This window comes from Candida metapsilosis, assembly GCF_017655625.1.
Source record: "Candida metapsilosis strain BP57 chromosome Unknown scaffold1, whole genome shotgun sequence".
In the NCBI taxonomy this organism is placed as follows: domain Eukaryota; kingdom Fungi; phylum Ascomycota; class Pichiomycetes; order Serinales; family Debaryomycetaceae; genus Lodderomyces; species Lodderomyces metapsilosis.
The window spans coordinates 1,367,076-1,382,804 of NW_027138159.1; the positions used below are offsets into that span (position 1 = coordinate 1,367,076).

The 15,729-nt window shown below is 36.4% G+C and overlaps 6 protein-coding genes across 6 annotated transcripts; 3 read left to right on the plus strand and 3 right to left on the minus strand. All coding sequences in view use genetic code 12, as the record gives it.

Annotated features, from left to right (window-relative positions):
* Window positions 1-134: 134 nt before the first annotated feature.
* On the plus strand, window positions 135-2,456 carry PEX8 (Pex8p; the record flags this gene model as incomplete). Its single annotated transcript, XM_067694974.1, has 1 exon — window positions 135-2,456. One exon carries the CDS (start codon window positions 135-137, stop codon window positions 2,454-2,456), a length of 2,322 nt encoding a protein of 773 aa, XP_067550618.1.
* Window positions 2,457-2,493: 37 nt separating this feature from the next.
* On the minus strand, window positions 2,494-5,577 carry ZCF16 (Zcf16p; the record flags this gene model as incomplete). The annotated part of the gene is made up of 1 exon (XM_067694975.1): window positions 2,494-5,577. One exon carries the CDS (start codon window positions 5,575-5,577, stop codon window positions 2,494-2,496), a length of 3,084 nt encoding a protein of 1,027 aa, XP_067550619.1.
* Window positions 5,578-6,317: 740 nt separating this feature from the next.
* Window positions 6,318-7,415, minus strand: I9W82_000595 (SAP98; the record flags this gene model as incomplete). Its single annotated transcript, XM_067694976.1, has 1 exon — window positions 6,318-7,415. The coding sequence occupies one exon, from the start codon at window positions 7,413-7,415 to the stop codon at window positions 6,318-6,320; it is 1,098 nt and encodes a 365-aa protein (XP_067550620.1).
* Window positions 7,416-9,140: 1,725 nt separating this feature from the next.
* On the plus strand, window positions 9,141-13,031 carry PDS5 (Pds5p; the record flags this gene model as incomplete). Its single annotated transcript, XM_067694977.1, has 1 exon — window positions 9,141-13,031. The coding sequence occupies one exon, from the start codon at window positions 9,141-9,143 to the stop codon at window positions 13,029-13,031; it is 3,891 nt and encodes a 1,296-aa protein (XP_067550621.1).
* Window positions 13,032-13,064: 33 nt separating this feature from the next.
* Window positions 13,065-14,594, minus strand: GLE1 (nucleoporin; the record flags this gene model as incomplete). The annotated part of the gene is made up of 1 exon (XM_067694978.1): window positions 13,065-14,594. One exon carries the CDS (start codon window positions 14,592-14,594, stop codon window positions 13,065-13,067), a length of 1,530 nt encoding a protein of 509 aa, XP_067550622.1.
* A 152-nt stretch (window positions 14,595-14,746) lies between these two features.
* Window positions 14,747-15,610, plus strand: I9W82_000598 (mitochondrial 54S ribosomal protein uL5m; the record flags this gene model as incomplete). Its single annotated transcript, XM_067694979.1, has 1 exon — window positions 14,747-15,610. The coding sequence occupies one exon, from the start codon at window positions 14,747-14,749 to the stop codon at window positions 15,608-15,610; it is 864 nt and encodes a 287-aa protein (XP_067550623.1).
* Window positions 15,611-15,729: the final 119 nt, after the last annotated feature.

Sequence of the window (15,729 nt, forward strand, 5' to 3'; positions counted from 1 at the left end):
GATTGGTAGCGTTGATGCTTAACTCCCTCGGTTTTGGGGCGAATTTTTCTTTTTCATACGAAATTTTTCCAAATCTCCAATCTCTCTCCACATTTCAGAAAAGAACACACCATCACTAGCAGCACTTACTTTTGATGTCTGACTTATATGGTAAGCTAGGTCCACAAGGACGAGCACTATTGAACAACCCACAGCTGCAGCTGCAACAATCATATGCCTACTCAAATGATCCAAACAACCATCCACAAGACCTTGATTTTGTTATTGATGAATTGAGGAATCCCAAACCAACTACAACAGTGAATAAGGTGTTGGGGTATTTATACAATTATGTTCCATATATCAAACATGAAAGAAATTTGGGGCTTGTTATTGCTAGTTTCTTGAATAGTCCTGTTTGTTTTGGACCCACTGCGTCGTCGCCACCTCCTGCGTTTGAGGAAAATTACTTAATTATTGAAGTGTTTAAATTGATTACTGATAAGAAATTGGAAGTATCGCAACCTACATTATCAATAAAGGAGTTTTACACTGTCATCAAAAAGGAGTTGGAGAATTTCGTATGGTACAATCCCAGAGCCAATAGTTGGAAAGTGTTGTCTATAATTTGTGGAATGATGTTATCGAACCCATTACGTAATGAGTTGTACGTGGATGCAAATTACTTCCAATACAGATGGTTTTTCGATGATTGGGATGAGAAAATCAAGAGTTTGTTTATTCATTGTTTGGAGTTTAGTTTGAGCAGTAGTCATTCACAGGATGTGGTTTATCTTAGTGTTACTAGTTTGGCTTTGGTTTATCAAAAAGATAATGAACACGTCAAGAAGTACACTAAACATATTGGTGATGGGTTCATGGTGGGGGTACTTATGGATATGATTTTCTTGTCGCCAACTGTTTCCACATTGCTGTATCAACAGTTTTTCCAAATTAATCCTCGAGATAATAACGCTGGTAATGATGCTAATAAAAAGATTTTACAAAAACCGGTGATTAAACATTTAAACAAGTTTTCCTTCTTACTTGCTGCATATTTCACTCAGTTGAAATATAATCGACAAAATGAAGATTTGATTGTTTCTAATTTGGTAAAAATTGCCGACTTCAATAAATTGGTTAATCACATGTGTGCATCCTCAACATTCAATACATTTACCAGTGCTAAAGAAAATAATTCATTTGTTCAACTGTTTTGGTATTTTATGAAAAACTTGCTATTTTCTGAAGTGATTATATTCCAAGGTATATTTACCAGATTCCTCACTGGTAACAAATCAAATTTCATTTGGTTTAATAATCGAGATTTGGTCATTATGCAACGTGCTTATAGACAAGTTGCATTAATTACATTACCAAGTTTATATTATCTCAACTTTATCTTGCTTTCAATTGGGCAAGGTGGGTTTGATAATTATAATTTTGTTTATTACCTTAGTGTTGAATTGGCATTATCTACTGGTGACCATTTCCAACAATTGGCATTACGGTTGTTTCTGGATTATAATGAAATTAATTTATACCCTGATGTATTGGATCATAATTATATAATGCAACTGAAGGTACTATTTGTATTGGGATTATGGGAAAACTATTTACAACAGAAACCAATAGCCAATGAACAATTTGCCAATCGGATTTATAATCTTGTTTGTGATTTAGCTAATGATGCGAAATATTCCAGTAATGATTTAATTGAAGCTAGTCATTCAGTATTGTTGTTTTATTTCGCCAATAGCAATAAAGTTGATTTGAGGGATTGTATTGAATACGTCAATTTGCTCATTAGTCAATTCCCCAAACGATTATCAGCTACACAATTATGCATCGCTATCGAGACTATTGGGAAAAAGATCTTGTCTAATCCTCAACCATATCCACAAAATTCCATTTTCATCAATTCAGGTGATGAGTTTTTCCACTTTTTGGCTGATTTATGCGCACCAATCCATCGTGGAGTCCCCATCAAACCAAGTGCAGCTGCTTCTGGCCCTACCCAGGAGAATCCAAGTTTTGCATCAGCACAACCAATTTCCGAAATCGAAGCTCATTCAACGCTAAACACCTTGGAGCAAGATAAAAAATTGGAAAATGACATTATTCATGAAAACAAAGCCAAGAAACCCAAAGATAAGGTAGTTCGTGACTTGTTGCCTCGTTTCAAGAAGGAATACAAGTTTGAAAATCGACTTGCGCCAGACACTGTACGTGAAGCTGCTGTGTTGGCTTTGATTAATTTAGTGCCTTATTTCCCCGTATCAATGTTTATTTCTTGGGTGGATAGGATATGGGATTTGATTGTGAAAAGTAATGTGTTGGAGGCCAATTACTTGACTGGTATGTTGTGGAAGGTCATGAGTGATAGTCTTGATTTGAATAGAGTTGAGTTGGCGATGAGGTGGTGGTATGAGACAAAACAGTTGTCGGAGAGGAATTACATTGATGCGAAAATGTAAAACAATGGGTAGAAACATATTTCATACAGTAGATACATTATATAGATTGATCGTGACGTTCCATGGCTGGATAGTTTAAATTCCTATTGGAGTAACTTCTCTTTAAGTCCATTAGATCATGAGCTGCACCAAAATCTTTATGATTAGTGTCACTGTTGTTACCATTCTTGTTAGGAAATGTATGGTTGAGATCGAGTTTCATTGAATGAGATGAGCCTGAGCCCGAGTCTGAGCCTGAGACTGAGGACGATACCGGTGTGAATGGATTTTGTGGAATACCAGCCGGTTGTTCTTGATGGTGATGCTTGTTTTGCTGATGATTCAACTGAGAAGCATTATATTGTTCCAATATCGACTGTGATTTGTACTTGATAAATTTACAAATCTTGAGATACTTTAAATCCTCATCCAAATTTTCATTATCCCAATCAATACTCTTGTAATACCGAGCTCCTTCTCCTCGACCATGACCAAGCACATCTTCGCCATCTTCATCATCATCATCATCATCATCACTATCATCATTCTGCAGTTGTTGTTGTCGATGTTGTTGATATTGTAAAATTTCAACTCTCAATTCATCCTTCATCAATTTATCAAACAATACATCTTCATTAGTCCGTTTTTTCGAATTAACTCCAGGTCGATAGTTTAAAAAGATTGTAATAAACAAATCAACTGAATTTTGAAGAAGTTGGACAGATTCAACAATGTTCCCAATCAACTCTTGACGTTTGATAAACTTCATTTGACAAATCAATAAATACAACATTTGCAAAACCATGGATTTTTTCAAATTGATAACCGTTAGTGATAATCCATTCAACATTGGATTAAATGGAGACATGGGGATTTCTTTAATTACTCGTTTAACGGCATTTGGCTTAGCGTTGGATCGTCTTCGTTTAACGGAGAAATCATTAATCACAAACCCATCTTCATCCACATCCAATCGTAAACTTTGCATAACTATTGCATTTGAATTAATCACTGGATCATTTCGCTTCTCATGTGATAAGCTAATGTGATAAAATATTAGATTGAAGTATTGCAACACTTCCAGTGCAATCACGGCAATTTCCTTATAGTACACAAAGTCCAACTCTTTATCTACAATGAAATTCAAATAATTCATTGATCGAATGAGGACATAGTGGAAGTTGAGTTGGATTTTGATCAATTGTGATGCGGTGTAGATGTCAGGTACTCCAGTTTGATAATAATGAATCATTACTTCTTGTTTTAAATGTTCTTGAGACATATCATGGTACAAATTATTATGAGAAACGTTGACCAAGTTTGGTAATCCCAATTCCAAATTGAGTGGAAGCAACGGAATCACCTTTTGTTTTAAAGACTGTCTCCAATCAGACAAGTTTTTATCAATAGTCAAAAATTGATTGAAATTGTAATTCAAATTACCATCATTTCCATCACCATCATCTTCATTCAAAATCCAATCTAATCGATGATGATTGTGGGAGTTGGTTGGATGCTCTTTCTCCTTCTTTTTCTTATCAAGTTTTAGGTATTGATAGTAATTGGGAGAAAATGAAGATGGGATTATAATATTCATCAAGTTTAAGAATTCAATGCTTGGTTTCAACAACGTATTGAATAGATCATCATTATCATCAAGTAAAGATGATAGCTTTTCTGGTGTTAATTGGAAATATCGATCAATGGTGACAGGGTTGATCACAGTGGTATTAAGACTTGGTTTAAATCCAAACTTTAAATTAAAGCATTTCAACAATACTTTAAAAGTCCAGAAAATCTTGACTCTATTGCGACGTTGTTGTACATTCAATGACAAGTCGTTGAAGAACAAGTTTTTTGAGTTCAAATTGATTCCTAATATACCAATAAATGCGTTAATAAGTGATGACAAGATTAATGACTTTTCTTTATTATTGGTAAGAAGTGAATAATAAAGTAACAACAAATAAGTTTGTAATTGACTTATTGAGATTTGAAACCCATTGAAATAAGGTAATATATCATAAAGTGAGTTCAATATTGACTTGTCTCTGTTTATTGAATAGTGAGGATCCGAATGGTTCAATAGTAAATTTAAATTGATGGTTGGATTGTTGATAAAAATCATGGCATAAGTTTGAATAATGGTCATTAGAAATCGATTGACAATTTGGTAATCACTGGTATTGGACAAATTAAATCCATTAATGGTGGAATCATCATATGTGAAGATGAATGGATACATTGTATGAAAGTCATCATAATTTTGGATAAACTCGTGATAATCGAATATGGGGATAAATATATTGTAATTTAGAAAATATTGAGTAATTTGGGCATCCAATTCCTTTTTTGATTTGAAAACTTTTTTAAAATTGTTAATCAACTTGATGAACAAATCGTATACATCATGTGGTAAATCATTCACACCAGATGTGGATTCTGGCGCACTAGGATTAGCTCCAGTTAATGGGTTGAATACCAAGTCTAAATCCTTATTATGGAACTGATTATTCTTGGTTTGTGAGGGATCGTACAAGTAACCGTTGGGATCATTTAAAAGAAAATTGTGACTATTGGTGATTTTCAAAAATGGCATATGTAAATTTATCAACAAATGGTTAAATTGTGATTCGAAATTGAGGTTGTCATTACCAATAATGATGCCTCTATCATCAAGATTAAATATTTGGTCAATAGGGTTGTTGATTTGTATGGATTGATTTGTTGTTTGAAATAGTACCTTGTCATTGGTTGTTGTAGTTGTAGGGATGGTGGCAGGATTAGAAGTAGACAACTTGTGTGGTGTTCCAGAAACTCCCACATCTTTCATCCCCGCATGATGATGGTTATCGCTACTACCATTCAGACTTTCTCGTAGAAGACGAACTTCCTCTTCCAACGCTTTAACTTTCTTTTCAAGATTTTCTGTATACCCCTTTGGGAATGCTCTTCTAGTTAATTTATCTGATGTTTTACATTCCAAGTTTGCCTTTTTACAATTATGACAAGGTGATAATCCATCACATTTAATTTTTTTGATTCGACATCGATCACAGGCTTGCGACACTCGTACCCCACTTGACGTATTGATGAGTTTTAGATTGGGTGTAGGCTGGCGCACTTCGTTTTGAATATCCATAGTAGGGTGGTTGAAGGAATGATTAGCTGACTGGTCTAGCTGTGTATGGGATGTGTGTATGATACGATCAGTTATTGTTTCGTATCCTTTGTTACTGGTGTTGTTCTTGAAGTTGAATGATTTTTTTTTCTGCTTTTCCCCTTCTTTCATTTCCTTATTGTAGTAGTCGCATTTCCCCGGATTTGTATTATTTTCTCTCGTCTTCCTCGGATGAATGGGAGAAAATGGCACTACCAAGTGTGTAAAAACCAGTCAATGGAGTGATTAATTGAGTCAAAACACTCCCATCGAGATCCCATTGCACTTAGAAGGGATACTCTTAGCTGTATGGGGGTCTTTATGGGATGACAATGTGTATGTAAGGTGTTGAACTTAAAGGGGAGGGAAGTGTAGATGATCTGCCAGAAGCCCTCACGCTATTCCAAATGTTCCCCACCAAAATGGCAACGTGAAGATAACTGATGAAGTTCAAAGTATGATTATGATGAGGTATCAGAGTAGACTGTAAGGTAATAGAAGCTGGTGGTGGTTTAAAGTTGTAGAACTATAAACATATGAATCACCACTTTGGTTGTAAAAAAAAATAGATACAAACCACCCAGATTTGATATTTGATTAATCGGTGAAGTAGTCCACCTCGATATCTCAATCAGCTCTAGATACTTAACATATGTCGAAAGAACCATTTAATCTACACTTTAAAAAAAAACAATAGTCCTCTATTACTTCACTACTCTAATTTAAAACCAAAAGTCAACAACATCAGACTCATCAGTATGCTTTACTGGTGCAATAGCCATCTTCTTAGTATCAAAGTTGTGAGCAATGTAAGCATTTCTAATAAATGGGAGCCCAACAAATTGATAATCACGGTCAGTTGATCTATGTATTGCTGATCCACAACTATTGCCCGATTTTTTGACAAAAAAATCCTTATAGTACACTGGTATCTCAAGAGAACCAATTTGAAATGACAAGCTCTTGTTCCCATTCAATACCTGGTCACAAGGAACTTGTCCTTTATCATCAGCTCCGACTTCTTTAAGAATATCATCGACTACTGAATCCAACATTATCAAATAGGGAACACCAGTGTCTGGTGTAAATTTCAACCCAGTTGCAACAACCGTACCGTTTGCCAAAGTTATTGAATCCACACTAATTTTTCCTGTAGAGTCTTCAATGTGCAAGTCGCCATCATACTTGGCTCTGTCAACAGCTCCCAAAAGATATGTTCCACCTTTGTCTGAGGTTTTGAAAATTGAGTAGCCTGAATGATCAATTAAACCAGCATCCTTTGCAGCAAGAGCAAAAGATGCGTCTCTGTGAGTACTGTACCCAGATCCCAATATTCCCCTATAATCTTTTTTAAGCAAATCCAACAAATCAAATTGAAATTGAGGAACCTTGTCACCGTTATCGAGATAGATATCATCGGTAACTATGTAGCCATGTGTTTTATCAGCACCAAATGCTGGTTTAGCTACGACAGTCAGATTCTTAAACGAAGTAGATTTATCGGAGTCAAAAACATACTCAGGCTTGCATAGATTATTAGTATTGCAAATAGAGTTTGGACCTGGAATCTCCCAACGAAAGCTTCCAGTATCGATATGGGCTTCTACTTTCTGTTGCTCGGATCCCATTTTCAAATAAATCACATAACGACTGGTACGATCATCAAAATCATAGACTTCACTTCTTTGGTGGACTGAAGGAACCTTGATGTCTTCAAACTCGTGAGCAATAAATTTGGGTTGTCTCTTTTCAATAGGAGTACCAGCGGCAAATGAACCAAGCAAAAATGCCAATAACAAGTTTTGCAATAATGAAATCATCTTTTGTTGAGGGTAAAAGTAAATAACAAGAATTCAAATGAAGGAAGCAATTGAAATATATTTATATTCTTTATTTCAATAACCACACACCCACGAGGTGAGATATTTTGAGTGAAACTTCATTAATGCTGGTGTGCGGGTGAAGGTTCATAACCAATGTCCCTCGTTGCCTTCTCTTTTTACTATTGCTTGACAACAATGAAGTAGCAACTATCGAAACAATAAGGCCTCTATTGGAGTATAGGTTTGTATACCACTCAAGTTGTGATTGGTGGTTCAGAAAATATCCTCACATTTGTGATGATATTTTTTTCATGGAATTTCTATTGTTCAATAACGTCATCGGCTCATAACCACGGGACAGAATGAAATTACCGCTTTATAGGAGTTAACCTTGTCGGACATCTCCAATCCACCTATTGTTCTAAGAAATTGTCTAACAATGCCATTTCGAAATGAAATTATGATCCATTATATCACTACCTAAACAGGATTGTCCAAAGTGAGTATTCTTTTCTTCATTTAAACCAGTTTCATAAATTTTACTCAGTATTCTAGTAACAGATTCGGTTAAACTAACATCCGACTCTAACTCCTACTATACGTAAAAGTAGCTTGTAAAATTCATAATGGACTCTATGATACAAGCTTTTTGCAACCAATCTCACACAATATTTCTGAAGCATATAATTGTATCTTACTAAGCAAGAAAATGACGAAAAAATACTCGGAACTATTCAAGGCTGATAGAATGTTCCGATCAGTGTAAACCCTATCTTACTCCAGACATTTCACTGGTATGAGCAGAATAATGTTGTGCATGAGCAATCATTCTACTACCATCATCGTCTATTCAATTCAATCGCTTCAAAATTCTTCGAATGAATTGCCAATACACAGTCGAGCTATATTGAGTCCCTTTCCTTACAGTTGCAGACCCCATATTGCAAGTATAGCCAAAATAGGGTAGATTTTAATGCAAATTTTATCCACATTTTAACCTCTTTTAAATACCCCGAAATATTATTTTTCAACAAAAAGCCTGGCTAGCTCAATCGGCTAGAGCATTCGACTCTTAAACACAGGAAATCGAAAGGTTGCGGGTTCGAGTCCCGCGTTGGGCTTTTCTTTTTTGCATCTTCTTTGTACACCCCGTTAGCATCTTAACCTATCATCTATGTTCTATATGCGTTCTTCAATACGATTAAGATATAATTTAGAAGAGAGGGGATTGATCTGGTGTTGTAAAGTTTGTTGATGATATTTTTTTTCTTCCTAAGTGTATAATTTTGCACCCATTTTTGTACTTTACTGTTAAACAGTTTTTCACCACATCGGAACTTACTTAATATATATGGACTCGGTTTACTAATCGTTGCAAAAGAAATAGAACAGCTGTGGTCAGTTTTATTAAAGAAGAAAGAAGTGTCAAATTCAGTCTAAAAAATCAAGTGCTTGTGAATTTTTCGCCACAGAAGTTCGGCCTATTTCTATAGTAGTACCCAAATTAACAAAGTTCTGATCTGCTGACGTTATTCAATCTCTTTCTCCTTGCAACTTCAATACCTTGCTAAGTAAAGCTAATCCCCTAACTGAGATTACAGTTGATTACATAATTCGTTATGTAATAGACGCGTCCCTACACCAAACAAAAAAAAATTTACTTTGTTTTGATTCTTTAACCACACACCACATACAGCTCAAGCCAACAAGACATCTACTACAATGGTTCAATCACGAAGGTCATTAACTACATCATCCACTATGGATATGAGTAAGAATGATATAAACAGTGGTGGCAGCAGCAACAGCAGTAGTAGCTTACACTTTGATAAACGAATCATTTGTACCATCAAAAAGAATATTAGCAACAAGGAGTTGATTACTAGATTGATGGAGTTACACGAAGAGCTATCCAATTTGGACGATGAAGAGGTCGATTTATCCTCTCTCGAACTGGTGACCAAGGACCTTGTTGACAAAAGGCTATTGAATCATCCTAGCATTGGGGTGCAAGCATTTGCTTGTTGTTGCTTATCAGATATACTTAGGCTTTATGCACCCAATGCTCCCTACCTGGATGAACAATTATCACTTATATTTGAGTCGTTTTTTAAGCAATTTACCAGAATCGCCAGTACTGGAAAATCAGAAAGACCTCAATACTATTTGCAATACGTTTATTTATTAAAAAGATTGGCTGAAACTAAATCCATTATCTTGATCCTTGACCTTCATGAATCACAAAAATTGATGAAACTTTTATTTGAATCATTTTACAATATCGGCACTAAGCACAACTTTCCTCGAGAATTGGAAACTTTAGTCACAGATATATTATCGGAAGTGATTTCAGAATCTGAAGCTGTACCATTGGAAATTATCAAAATGATTTTGAATAAGCTTGAAATCCATGGGTCTAATAACCAACTACTTCTGGAACATATAACCGCACCTGAATTTAGCTTTTCCTTGGCTGTCTGTGAAAACAATGTCGATAGAATGTCAAGATTGGTGGCTCAATATTTCTCCGAGATCTTGTACACCAATTCAAGCAAGTTGGAGTCTGATAATTCGAATGAAGCTGAATTTCAAAAGCGAAGTGAAAATGAGTTTTTAAAAGCTTTGGAGGCGTTGAAAAAGATTCACCATTTATCAGTGCAACTTTGGACATTTGTTCCCTCCATCATGTCGTCTGTCATTTGTTTAATTGACGACGAATTAAATGCAAGTGATGAAAGAGTACGGGCTTTGGCTACTAGGACTATTGGTCAGATGTTAGGGACAAAAAGCTATAGCTCAACTGTTCCCTTACATAAAGTTAATTTCTTTGTCATACACAGTTCAATCTGGTTGAATTGGTTGAAGAAAACTAATGATATTTCTCATTATGTTCGTGCTTTATGGGTGAACTTAATTCCAGACATTCTTCTCAATAATCAGTACGTTGCCAATGACATAAGCCATGTTCTTGCTGATGAACTCAAAAAGTGTATGGTGGATACTGATCATAGAGTTAGGGAGGCAGCGTGTGTTGCCCTTGACAAGATACCATATGATGTCTTTATCACCAAAGTTGCTAATAAAGAGATTTTGGAGACCTTGTCACAATTGATTAGAGAAAAGCACAAGAATATTAGGTCTACTTCAATTAAAGTTTTAAGCTCGATATACCACAGACATGCTCAAAGCGAAGCCGACAACAATGAAATTCAGTTAGATCAGGACCTCAAGAAGTTGATTTTGGATATTCCCAATCAAATACTATCCTTAATCTACATCAATGACAAAAACATAACTGCTCTCGTTGATGAATCGCTATTTGAAAAGCTTATTCCTGTCTCGGAGTCGAATTCAGTGAAACGAGTAGAAAGATTGGTTAGCTTCTACTCCAATTTAAATGACAAAAGTAAAGATGCATTCACCGCAATTCTTAAAAGACAAAGTCAAATTGCCAACGTGATTGAAAACTTCTTAAATATTGCTGATGAATCACACAGAGTAACTTCTTTGGACAAAGAAAACAACCCACCACCATCGGATTTGCTCAAGTCAAACTTGGCTAAACTTGAAAAGATTTTAAATTGGATCTGTGTTTCATTTCCTGAGGATTGCAATACCTATTCCTGTTTGGAAAGGCTCTTTAAACTCAACAGAGCTCGATTCTATCACTTGATAAGAACCTGTATCTCATCAGAGTCTGATCTAAACACCATCAATAGGGCGTTCAAGGAATTGTTGAGTAAACTTGCTGATTCAAAGAATCTTAAATGCGAGGATAGTACTACTGTAACACCAACTGATATGGTTTACAACACAAAATTGTTGATATTGAGGGGCTCTCCGTTGTTACTCAACAGATCCAATGTTGAGCCTCTCATTTCCTATTCTAAACTGTCACAGTCCGATTTCAAAGCAGCTGCAAATGGATTGCTCGAAAAAATGTCTGTCATCTCACCCGAAGTGTTCAAATTCCACGTCAGAGCGTTGGTTGAATTGTGCATGGACGAAAATGAAACAAACAAGTCAGGATCGCTCAAGACTATTTACCATTTTGTTAAAAAATACCCTGAACTGTTCCCTGGTGAAATTTTGTTTACTGAACTGTTGGTCAAATTGGCAGCTGAGGGATCTCCAGAAGAAGCAAAATATTCTTTGAAAACTATTAGTCTAAGCGATAGAAAGGAGGTTTGCTACAACGACATCATTGAAAAAGTGTATCCATTGAACATTTCTGATAAGCGCTTTGGTGCTCACTTGAGTAGCATAGCAGAGCTCTTTTTGGTTGACAAGTTTTCAGTCAGTGACAAAGAATCGGCTATTACTGAATATGTTATAAAGAATGTGTTGCTTGAAAACCTGTCTGAAGATGAACAGCAAGTATACAAACTATTGTCTATTCGCTACTTTATCAATTCATTGAAAAGCTACGTTGACGACCCTGAGACTGCAAAGGAAAAAGCTGCTCCTGTTATCAAATTGTTGCTTTCAATAATCGGAAATGAGGGAGAAATTGTTAACAAAACTAATGAAACTTGGCCTACTCCGGATCCATACAAAGCAAAATTAAGATTAACCGCTGGTGAGTACTTGTTAAAGTTGGCAAAAATCCCAATTTACAATGAAGTCATTTCTTCATCAACAATGAGAAAGCTATGCTTCCTATTAGACGATAAAGAACTCACAGTGAGAACCAAGTTTTCCAAAAAATTGAGACAATATCTTGCCTCAGAATCGATATCGGAAAAATATCTTGCTTTGGTATTTTTCACCGCTATTGAGCAAGATGGTATTTTAAAAACAGAAAACACTTTGTGGGTGAGGTCCATGTTCAAGAGATCTGAAGCGTCTAAAAACTTGAAGTTTGAAAAGTCGTTGGTTAGGTTAATTCATAATGTGACTCACCATGAGCGTTTCCTTTCCATATTGAACACAGACAAGGAAAGTGAATCGAATGACGACGAAAAGACACTAGAGGCTTATTCATTTGCAGCTCGTTTCCTCACCTACTATGTGCAATTAATAGCCAAAGCGGAAAACATTTCCTTACTCTACTACTTGGCTAGCAGAGTCAAACAACATCGAGATGCCACCATTCCAAGCGAAGACTACGAAGCGTTGAATAAACCACAAGAGGTGCTTAATCTTTATCGAATTGCCGAGTTGGCTCAATTGGTTTTGAAAACATATAGTGATTATAAGATCTGGCCCATTCAAACCTGGTCTGAAAAATTCAAACTACCACAAGATATATATGCCCCAATGGCTAGTGCTGCTGAAGCACAATCTGTTGTATCTCAAATTTTTATACATGATGGTTTACAAGGCAAGTTGGTGAACTTGATCAAGAAGGAGATTTCCGATTTGAAGCGGAAACAAACTGATAATGCAATTACCGCAAATGCGCCTAAACGAGTCAAGCCAGTGCAAACTAGCAACAAGCGCTCTAGGAATAAAAAAAGTGCTCGGAGAGTGGAAAAGCCGAGCAAGAAAGTTGTCGAACCCACAAGAAGAAGCAGTAGAGTTAAAAATAAGATTGATTATAAAGCTCAAATTGCATCAGACGAACTGGATTCAGAAATGGATTCAGTGGAATCAGAAAGTGATTTCGAGTAATGTTTAAATAGATCCTCTCTCTATATATAATGTCTATCCTTCCATTTGTTTTAGTCCTTGAATCATGCCTTTTGTTTGCCACTCTTCGCCTAAAAGTCTCAATCTTGCAGCAGCCGGGAACCGTTTACTAGCAACAGCATCAACAAAAGCTCCAACCATGGCAAACATCAACTTTTTACTTTGGTAACCATACTCATTTGCAAATTCACCACCAACTGCTTCCCACCAATTGGCCAATAGTTCAAAATGGGTATTTCTAATCAAGTTCAAATCAGTATTCAAGATTCGCGCCACAAATTGCCAAGATGATTTATGTGAATATATGCCAATTTGAGCTGGTGATTCATGCGTCATGACCGACCATACTGTACATATCCCTCCAACACGTTCATCATACTTTACGTCATCTTCCCATTTGTTATCTTGATTCCGTTTCCATCCCATTCTTTTCCTACCTTCTTCGGAATCTATGCTGCATGAGTATCCAAGTATATATGGGCATTTCTTGATAAATCTTGCCGTGAGAAAATACTCAAATTCAGGAAATTTTTCAAGCAAAAAATAAGCCAAGATGGCCAAAGGTCTTGCAGCAAATGGTCGCACAATAACCTCAGTTTCAGCTTGATCGATGATGGCCTTGGCAATGAAGTTGAGGATCCATTTGTAAACAAGGTCATTCGATTGGGTGGGTATAACTAGGTTGTAAACTTCCATACTCACAGTCTTTGTATGTGATATTGAATTGGACAACTGACCAAATTTGGGATTAATTTTACGTTTATATTGATTCACTTGTCTCTTCAACTCTTTATTAGCATTCAAAGGAGCAACAACTTGTGTTTTGATATCTTCTATATCTTGTTTATACTTGAAAAACTGCTTCTCTATTGACCTGAAGTTTGTTGTTGCTTGCTCTTGCTCCTGTTTGAGTTCCTCGGCTCGTTGTTTTTCAGACTCGGCTTCTTTCCGAGCTTTTTCTTCTTGCTCAGCTTTCAATCGTGCCTCTTCTTCACGTTTGCGTTGTTCTTCTTTCTTTTTCGCCTCTTCGGCTTCTTTTTGTTTCCGTTCTGCTTCTATCCGTTCCTGTTCCGCTTTACGACGTGCTTCTTCTTTTCGTCGGCGTTCTTCCTCTTCTCTTTGTAAACGCTCTTGTTCTAATTTCTTCCTTCTTTCTTCCTCTTCCAACCTTCGCCTCTCTTCTTCCTGTGCCAATCTTATTCTGGTCTTCTCCTCTTGTATGACTCTCTCCACTTGCTGAGCTTGTAGTTGTAACCTATGGTTAAATGTGTCTGATAATGCTTGAATACTAGCGTCCCATTGGTCCTTCACTTGTTGGATCGATGCAGTACTATGAGTTTGCAGTCTTTCTACATCACGAGCCTTTTGTTTCATCCATTCATTGGTCTGTTCGTTAATGAGTTTATACATGACACTCACATCATCTCGGCTTGGTGGTTTGACAACTTTTGGTCCAATTGGTTCAATTGTAGCATCAGTCACGGGGTGTTCAATAAGTGTTGAGCCACCGGAATAATCTATCTCATCAGGTAGGGAGAACCTCATTGTAGTTGTACAACAGTTTTGGTATATTGAACCAGTTGTTGTTCTTGCCTTTCTGTTGACGCTTTTTGTTCTCAACACAAAAACTAACAAAGTTGAAAATTTTTTTTTACATCTGAGTTCACCACTATCAAGCCAAACCCCAACCCCAATCAATGAACAAGACATTTGTACGTCAGCTTTCCCAGTCGAGTATACTATGCAGACCAGGATACTCTACTGTCAATCCAGTGCATCACTTGGTCAAGGTTGAAAAATCTAAATTGAAGCCTGGTTTGCAAAACTTGATGTTACCAGCAGACGACATTAGATCAGTCAAATACAAACCTACGGAAATATGCCAGGATAGAGTTGCTGACTACTATAGCAGCACGTTGCAATCTGACTTGCTTTTACACTTTTATGATCATGATGCTGAAGTTATTGAAGGAAACAAGAGAAGGTCTTGGGGAACCGACTCGCCCTACAAAGTCTATCGTTCATCAAGGAATCCACGTGGTGGTACGAGATCTACCAAGAACAAATATCCAATAACCAGTAAAAATGTGCCTGAAATTACTAGTGTGGTTGTACATTCATATAATAAGTATGCATTAGAGCATCCATGGTTGAACATCTCCACCAGACTTCAATTATCAGTTATCACCAACGTCAAGGCCAAACAAATCTTCAACAGATCAAACATCTTGCCATGGAAAGTGAGAGTAGGTAGACCATGTGGTGGAAAAGTGGAGCTTTTTGATAGGGACATGAATCAGTTTATTAGCACATTGACCGAATTGGTATTACCAAGAATCAGAGCTTTCAAGGGTATCAGATTCAGTTCAGGTGATAAGAATGGAAATGTTAGTTTTGGTCTTACCGCAGAAGATGTTCAATTGTTTCCTGAGTTGGAGAATTTTCAAGAATTGTTTCCAAATTTGAATGGTATTGATATTACATTCAAGACCACTGCACAGGATGACTCACAAGCAAAGACGCTATTAAGTGCTTATGGTTTTCCATTTTCTAAGGAATAGGTCAATGTGTGTGTGTGTGTGTGTGTGTATGTATATATATACTTTCTTGTAAATAAGAATAGATTTTGAAAGAAGGAATTGAGAAAAAGTCGCAAGAGAAACGTCAAAGTAAAGTAAAA